Below are 9,313 nucleotides of genomic sequence, written 5' to 3' on the forward strand. Positions count from 1 at the left end.
AACTTGAGAGATTATGCTAGAGAGAAGGGGTTTCATTCTTTGAGTTATAATCTTGGCAATAGCTTTGTAGATGACATTGCAAAGACTAATCGGCCAGTAGTCGCCTACTGAAAGAGCCTCTTGTTTTTTTGCAATAAGGACAATGCTGGAGTGATTTATGACAGGCTCCAAAATTCTAGAGGAGAATTTTTTTTGAAAGTTAGGCAAATAGCAGGCTTCAAATTGTCCCAAAAGGAGTGATAGAACCTCACATTGAAACTGTCAGGTCCAAGAGCTTTGTCGGGTCCTAGACACCTGATAGCTGCTTCAATTTCTTCATCAGAAGAGCTCCTAATGAGGGAATTTCGAACCTTGGTTGATAGGGAACAATGTTTTTATTCTTTTATATTCTTAACGGTCCCCCTCACTCCTAGTCTTGAGAAATTTTTAATAAGCCAAGAAGTTGGTTTGAATTAAATAGGTGAAGCTTTTATACTTTGAACGATATATAGGCCTAGAAGGTTTCAACCCAAGACCTCATGCTATAATACCATGTTAACGAAACACTTTCTCTACTTTTATTCTTTTATTCTCTAACAAGCAGAAACTTAGATAAATGAAGAAAATAACTGATTTTTTGTTTTTGTTTTTGTTTTTGTTATCAATTTATGAAGAATAGCTAGCAGTTAGTTACCTTGAAAACATTCAGTCTGAGGAATTGCAATAGCTTCCATAAGTCCCAGTTCATAAATGTGTGAGATAAGTGGAGCCATTCCATGGTAGCGAAGACCACCTGCACATTGAACTGGTTATTCAACAAAGAACAAATAAACAACAACAAGAACTAAATACCATCTCAAGAATTCACACCTGCATGTATTGGATCTGGAACAAAATCATGCCCAAGAGTGTGCATTTTCATCAACGGTGTCATCCCTGCTATATCACCATAATCATACATATAAACACCTTTAGTAAGCGATGGGCATGCTGCAGGCTCCACAGCTCTAATAACTGGATTTATTTTTCTTTCCAGCTTTTCGCGAATGAAAGGGAATACGAGTCCACCAAAATTAGACCCACCACCAGTACAGCCGATGATGATGTCTGGTGTCTCACCAATTGTGTCCATCTGTTGCAGACACTCCTGACCAATGATAGTCTGGTGTAGCAACACATGGTTCAGAACACTCCCTAAACAGTACTTGGTGTCATCATGTGTCGCTGCTACTTCTACAGCCTCTGAAATTGCTATTCCTAAACTTCCAGGACTTGAAGGATCCAATTGAAGGATCTTTTTTCCTGCATCAGTAAGGCTGGAAGGTGATGGGTGAACTTTGGCACCCCATGTTTGCATCATCAGTTTCCGGTAAGGTTTCTGATCATATGATGCACGCACCTGCCAGACCTACAAACAACATTGAAAACTGTACTTATGTATCAATCCTCATAAAGGAAGCACTCTTTTGTGGCAACCTAATTGACTTACTTCACAATTCAGACCAAAAAGGCTGCATGCGAAGGCCAAAGAGCTACCCCATTGACCAGCACCAGTTTCTGTCACAACACTTCTCACACCTTGTTGAGCATTATACCATGCTTGGGGAACTGCAGTATTGGGTTTATGTGATCCAGCTGGACTAGTACCCTCATACTTGTAGTAAATTCTAGCAGGTGTTTCAAGCAATTTCTCAAGTCTCTTAGCCCTGCAGTCCATTTGTCAAGATAATCCTACAGTTTCCCTTTTAACAATGAAAATTTACAATTTACAATACAAACCTGATAAGAGGCGTTGGACGCCAAAGCCTGTATACATCAATAACTTCATCAGGGATACTGATGTATTGTTCATTGCTTATCTCTTGCTTAATCAACTCATCTGAGAAAAGTGGAGATAAATCTTCAGGATTCAGTGGCTTGTGAGTCTTTGGATGCAGAGGTGGAGGAGGTTTCACTGCAAGGTCTGGCACAAGATTATACCATTGTTTTGGGATTTCCACCTTTACATCACCAGAATTTGTACTGGCCCTCGGACACCAGTGGCTCTTATGCAACACATGCTGCAGCTTTAGTGTAAATGAAATTGACTGTTTGTCAGGACCTAAAAAGTAAACAGAGAGAAGTTCAGATTCTTCACTTTATGTATGTAAAACTGCATAAATATTCATATGGATTCCCACGCATAAGACTATACTAAAGAACACTAATATTCATTTGGATTCTCATGCATGAGACTATACTAAAGAACACTAAAACCAAAATAGAAATAAATAACAGAAAATATTCTTCAGAAAATATATTATGGCAGTTTGTACACATGAATCGGCATAACAATAGACAGGCAGCAAATAAATTATGAAAAAGGAAGAAATTTTGTTGTCCTATGGAACATCTTTCAACTGAAATAAAAGGTGTTCTGTGGGTCACCAGCCTCTCCTAATGAGAATGATAGCTTGACACCTCAATTTTGTTTAAGCAGAAATGACAATTCGAATGAGTTGCATTTCAATCTAAACGACTTTTTCGTATAGTAATATGATTATATATCTGATTCATTCAGAACCAAAATTGTATCTGATCACATAGGTTAATGTTGGGAATTGGGATGACCAAATATTAATCTTAATTGCCAACAGGAACAGAATACAATTATCATCACAGACTATAAAGATTTGCAAAACATGGATAAACCCAGAGAGGATCTCCTTCTGTTATTGTGAGAACCAGAGAAAAAAAAAAAGTTTGAGAGGAGGGTGCACGTGCTCTGCATGTGCAACCCCCTCCCCTCTCCCTCTCTGGCACGCAACGAGGCGCAACAGAAAATCTCATGGAATCCAAATCTAATTCAGATTTGGATCTTTGCCCTATAAATTAAACCCTAATTTTTCTCTCCCCCCTTAATCCCCCTCTGCCTCCTCTCTTCTTCCTCTCCTCCTTTGCATTCTTCTTTCTCACCGTCGGAGTCACGCCATGGAATCGACCTGCCAGAGTGCCATCGAAGCCATCGGAGACCACCACGTAACTCCTTGGTAAACCTTCTCCCACCCCTCAATTTTACTTTTAGTTTAATAGGTTAGAACAAAAATACCTGATTTGTGGGATTTCGGCTTCGCCGGCGGCTTCAGGTCGCTGTTGCTCGTGTGCCAAAGCCTCGCATCGTCGACCTCGTGTCGCAGGCACGCTTCCCTGAAGTCTTCATGGCTCAATGTGTGGAAGAGACGACTCCATGGCCGCCGGCCATGGAGTCAAGCTGTCGACCGTCATCTACGGTTCCTCTTCCACCTCTCATGGTCTACTGGGTCACAAGAGTGTCGGGGAGGTTAGGGTGCGGCCGAGGGATCGTCGTCGGCAGTGACCGCCGACATCTCTCTTTCTCTCTCTCTTTCTCTCTCTCGCCCTTCGATTCCCTTCGGTTTGGAGAAGGCAAACTCGGGCCTTCTCCCTTTATGTTTTTGGATTCGGGTCGAGTTGGATCCGAATCCAAGGAACCCGACCCGGTTCTATTAGTTAATTAAATTGAGCCTTAGGCCCAATTCATTTAAGTGTTGGTTAGGTGGGCTGTGGGTCAACTGCAGCCCAGTCTAACTGATTTGGGCTTATTTTGACCTAAATTATTAATTTTTGAGTTAAATTGTAGAAAAATTTTAATTTTTTTTATTTAAAAATGTTATTGTTATTTATTATTAAAGGTGGTGATTTCTAACACGTGAGCTAGGGATTTGAGATTCAGTTGTCTTGTCTAGACTCAGGTGAGTGGGTTCACTCACATATTTATTTTTATTACATTTCGTACCTTGTCAGACCATGTAAATTTTCTGTGTGTAAATTTATTTATTTCATCTTTATGTGTAAAAATTTAATTGTTATATTTTCTGTGTGCATTTAATCATTATATAGCGCATCACCATACTTTGTGCAAATATTAAATTTTAGTGAAAAGAAAAAATGAGACTAGTATTGGTACGACTTAGAGAATAGTCCCGATATAAATCGCTTACGATTTTCCATGATGATTCAAGTCTATCTGGAAGTCCAGGAGAAAGTCCTAAATCAGATCACTGCGGTGACTTTCTTAGGTGACTCTGGCGAGGTTAGGGATCAATCCTAGGATGAATGAGAAATTTCATAAGTGACTCTAACTTCTCTCAACGGTTAGTGAGAAAAACAGAGTGTGTTGATCACATAGTGATACCATCTGATGATCATAACTGAATCAGCTATGAAGAAAAGTCCCGAGCGTCATCTCGAGGTAACTTCTAGTTGATGTGGATCCACAGGGTATAGACCCATTAAGACATATGACAGTACAAATATTGAAAAGATATTAATATGTTGAAACTATGCAAGGTTACAAGTTATGACTCACTATTGTTATTATTGTCATTATTTAAAGAGCATGCCTATTGTAAATTGTTATGAATATTATTAATTTAGTTTAATTTTATTCAAACATTAATATAATTTAGAAATTATTTGGTTTTTGAGTGGATTCCACTCACTGAGCTATAGTTGTTGGCTTATGGATTTGTTTTCTTTTATTTATTTATCTATCTCAGGTAATAGTCAGCGTGGCGACTGAGCGAAATGTACCCGGACTCCATCTCCACTTAGGATCCACCTATTTACTTTTCCGCTCTTTTGAATTTTATGCTTAGATTAGCAGTTAAATTTATTTTGTTTAGAGACTCAAAAATAATGACATTGTTTTATAATCATTGCAATTAGTTTAAATTTTATAAAGCAGATCTTCTTCGTTTTTTTTTTTTTTTTTTTTTTTGCCATCGTACGCTTGGGAAGTATTAATAAGACTTCGTGTATCTCAAGCATATTAAGGTGCATGGCCGGTCATGATTCTTATTTCGGGTCGTGACAGTTATGCCCTCTGCAGATGAGAGATTTCCTATGCTCTCTAATCACATATTCAACTCTTATGGAGTTCTGGAGAAACATGTAACTTCTTAAGCATTGAACTAAGAAACAGCATATCACGCCTTGGCAATCAATCAATGAAGCACCCATGTCAACTATTATTGTTAGCACTTGGCAAAACTTATCTTGATATCCTAGAAAAGAGCAGTTAAACCCAATGGTCCCTCATTAGACTCAATTTTCATCGATCAAAAAAACCTAAAGTGACTTTTCTTTGGAATTTCATATTATTTTGATACAAAATTGAAAATTTTGTAGCACTTTCAAATTATTTAAAGATCTAGCTTTTCTCTCTCCTTTTTATTTGACACCTCATCCATTTCCGTTACATCATCGTCTTCTTCACCACTCTTCCATCTCCCCCAACTAAAACCACATTCTCCATACGCTACCCCAACCAACCTCTTCCTCTTCTCTCCTTGGCCCCTCCAAAATCACACATCGGAGGAGCATAGTGGTGGTGGTGGAACAAGAAGGGAAAGGAGAGGAGAAAGATAACTGCGGGTTTGGAATAAGGGGAGGAGGACAGGAGAGGAAAAGAGTTGGGTGGGGTTGATAAAATGGGTGAGGAGAGAAGAGATAAGGAAAATTATGATATGGCAGGATGGGGTGATTGACAACAAAAAGTCTTTTAGTTTTCTAATTGGCATAAATAGGCCCCTCATTATCAAATTGTAATTTCGGGCATTTTTTATTAATTTAACCCCAACAAATTCCAAGAAGACTATCGTGCCCTAAAAAAAACGTCACGCATTATTTATGTAACGTATATGCATCACCTATACAAAATATAAGCTCAATTTTTTAACAATCTGCGTATGGAGATTTCAAAAAAAAACATACATCACATATATAATTTATACATATTGCCTATGCAAAATATACGCTGCAACTTTCAACGATGTACGTATCAAGATTTAAAAAAAAACATCATGTATCACCTATATAATTTACGCGTATTGTTTATGAAAAAATACGCTCTAATTTTTAATAATGTATGCATCGAAATTAAACGGTTGGATTGGTTAGAGAAACGGTAAATTAGTCTAAATCAATAAAAAATGCTTGAATTTGCAATTCAATAATAGAGGGGCCTATTTTTGCCAATTGAAAATTTGAAGGGCTTTTTGCTCCAAATCGCTCGGCAAGAATAATGAGGTGGCTTAATAAAGATCGAGAAAACATATATCTATAAATAATTTAGAAATTCTACTGTTTTCAAACTTTTGTATTAAAATTACATTAAATCTATAAACAATCCCCTAGAACTCTTCGATAATTAGAGCGACACAATTCTGTTTGGCATTGAAAAGATTTATCTAATAAATGTAACGAGGATAATTAAACAAAACAAGTCATTTTGTATTTTGTATATTTGTATGCTGCACGTCTTAATTTCTCTTAATAGAAGTCTATCATTTTCTTGAGCTTGGATCATCAAACTATGCTTCATGAGAAAGCTGATAAACTATACCCTTGCTAAATAACCTGGTAGAACATGTTCCTCAAGAGGGGAAGAGGCCTTCCTTCCCCCTCCTTTGGTAAGTCATCGAAGGTGAGTATATCCCCGTGTTGAGCGGTTGTATTTTTTTATTTTCATTTGTTCACTATTGCAGATTAGTAATCACTAAATCTCCAGCCTTGGGAGATTCACATAGCCGTGTCTCGGACTGCTAGATTGCAACGGAACCGCAGGGTGGCTTGAAGTTTCCTACGCCTATGAAGCTGTTAGAGCCGTAACAATCTACTTCCTATCACATAATCAACACACAAACTAACTTAATTCTTATCAATGATAAAAAGAAGATTTGTACCTGCTGTTATTTGTTTAAGTTGCAATAATTTCTAGGAAGCTAGATTTTAATGGATTGAAGAAATTCAATGATTCCATAACAGCACAGTAAAAGATCTTCACGAACTAGAATCTAATGTAGAAGGAAGAATATCTGAACAAGTATAAAATGAAAAATAGAAAAGAGTGAACAAATCAAAAGAGAAGAAAAGAAAGGAAAGAGACATTGACGTTGGAAAGAGAATGATGATCCTACGCTAAAATCTGAATTTTGTCTTAAAAGCTAGAATGGATTAAGAATTTGCCCATGAGAAACAAAACGATGAACGTTGCATGTGCAATTGACATACATAGCTTCTGAACTGGTCTAGACTTTAGGCCACATGTGAAATAAAATTAGGAAAATCCTTGATTATATTAGTTACCACCTGTACATGACAGCCCTCCTCACTCACTTATCCTAAAACCTCTTCTTTAATTAGATTAGACATGCATGAGGTGTAGAGAGAAAAGAACAACATTGGTAAGTCCAAACCAAGATTCCAAGTTTCGGAATCAGGATCAAGGTCAACCGTCTGAAAAAACAATATGTATCGGCTGTCCATATCGGCTTGTATTTTAAAATAACTTTTAAAATATAGAAAGATTGTAAATTTTTTAAAAATAATAATAATAAGATATAAAAATAAATTATTCATATATAAAGTCTAAAAATGAAAAAATAAATATTATTTTTTCAATCTCTATCTCTCTCCCCTTTTCTACCCATCACACTCTCTCTCCCTCGACTTGTCTTTGCATCTGCACAATACCTTTTCGAAAGAAGCGGTACTTTCTTAGGAGGCATTAACTGGTCTTATTTTCAACACCTTACATGCTACGAATGATAGCTTTTCTTGTGCAGATGCTAAACCTTTAAAACTTTTTATCGGGAACAGCTAGCCCGCCTACGAAGGACAGGCAGGACACAGGACTTGGATCCACAAGAGCAACACACATTTGCCCTTAGATCTTAGCTATACAGTTGTCCTTCAACTCTATTGTATGGAAGTTGGGTTCACCGAACTTAGACCTGAGATCACTTACATAAGTGAAATAAAAAAAATTCTTACCTTCTCTCCCACTAATTCTCTCTTATCAAAGTTTCTCTCCAACTCTCTCTGTCTCTCTTATGAAACTCTCTCCCCCACTAACTCTCTCTCTTATTAACTCTCCTTTAAAAGAAACTCTCTCCCTCATCCTCTCCTTCTCCCTCACGGACCACCTCTTCTCTCCCTATCTGATTCACTCTCTCTCTCCCCTAGCACTCTCACCCTTCCTCTCCCACACTCTCTCTCTCCCTCAAGCCATGCTTCTCCGATGTAGTTCCAGCCTCCATCAACATTCGGCGAAATCTTCTGATATAGATTTGGCTCCGTCGACCTCCGACAACCTTAGATCCGCTATTTTCTTCCTTTATTCTCTCTCTTTCTCTCACTCTCCTCTCTTTCTCTATTGTCTCTCCTGATTTTGGGTCGAAATCGGCCAATACAATCAATCTTGACCCAAAACGGATCGGGTATCGGCCAATCTAACTAATACCAAGCAGAAACCTGTCATTGCCTGGATCGGAATCGGCCAAAACTAGTTTCCATGGTCCAAACCCATAAGTGTGCATTTCTCATGCCTAAATATGTGCGAGTCCAAACCAATTTATTGGCACTGAAACATTGTGTATCCACCTTGTGAGATCATATTGAGTCTGATATTTGATACAGGAGAAAATTTTCAATATTTCATGACGAACTTACTCTTTCTTCAACTCCGTTAACTCATCAGTAACTTGAAAAACTAAAACTGTTAGAGAACGATGGTTTTTATATTTTATACTCCAACAAACTCGCAAGGAGAATTTGCCATCCATGAAAATCTAGCATCAATCCATCAATATTTCCAAAGTCAATTGGGCTAATATCTTCATAAGGTGGGAAAACCCAACAGCTACAGTCTAATGTCTGTTTCGTGAGTAAGGATAGAACTAAGGAATTTTAAACAAGAGACCACGCAATTCAACTCTTCAAAAGCTTCTAATGTATGAATCAACCCAAATCGGAAGTTTATCTGCGGTACTTGAGATGAGATCTTGGCAGTTCGTATTGGACATAAACGTTTATAGAAGTTGTAATTACAAAAGAAATACAGTAAATTAGGCCTATGTGAATGAACAACAAATTGGGAGATCAAATTGCAAGATCGCTAGTCTAGCTATCAGCGATCGTGTTTGTAAAGACTGGATGGGTCTCTATAGATGGACCCTTGTATCCAAGTTCATTCCAGCTAATATTAACTCTAGGGAGTCAAATTCACACACACAAACTCACACAAACACACACACACACACACACAAATCTGAGAAAAAGAAGACAGAGACCAATGAACTCACTGTGCCGAAAGGTGAGCTTAGGAGAAGCAGGTGAGAGCGCAGCAGCCATGAGTGTGGAGGAGAAAGAACAAAATGAGGCGGAGTTAGAAGGAGTTCGTATGAGTCACGGGTGTTGTAAAATTTTTCGGGAATTTTACGAATGTTCATGCAGCTGCGATAACGATCGGGCCTCCATAGCTAAGTCTATGGGA

The 9,313-nt window shown here is 37.9% G+C and overlaps 1 protein-coding gene across 3 annotated transcripts in view; it reads right to left on the reverse strand.

Moving 5' to 3' along the window:
• LOC140767753 (uncharacterized) overlaps positions 1 to 9,313 on the reverse strand; it is a 30,797-nt gene extending 21,484 nt beyond the window's left edge. For 2 of the 3 annotated variants that reach the window (XM_073107781.1, XM_073107783.1), the window contains exons 1-5: positions 9,111 to 9,313; positions 1,759 to 2,080; positions 1,469 to 1,685; positions 850 to 1,387; positions 674 to 772 (exon numbers count right to left, since the gene is read on the reverse strand). In XM_073107781.1, the coding sequence (XP_072963882.1) occupies positions 674 to 772; positions 850 to 1,387; positions 1,469 to 1,685; positions 1,759 to 2,080; positions 9,111 to 9,171 (1,237 nt within the window). In that variant the 5' untranslated portion in view covers positions 9,172 to 9,313. The remainder of the gene's footprint in view (positions 1 to 673; positions 773 to 849; positions 1,388 to 1,468; positions 1,686 to 1,758; positions 2,081 to 9,110) is intronic. The other variant, XM_073107782.1, reaches the window with a different exon arrangement.

The sequence above is a fragment of the Typha angustifolia genome, chromosome 9, assembly GCF_048772165.1.
Source record: "Typha angustifolia cultivar Huaian chromosome 9, ASM4877216v1, whole genome shotgun sequence".
NCBI classification, from domain to species: Eukaryota; Viridiplantae; Streptophyta; class Magnoliopsida; order Poales; family Typhaceae; genus Typha; species Typha angustifolia.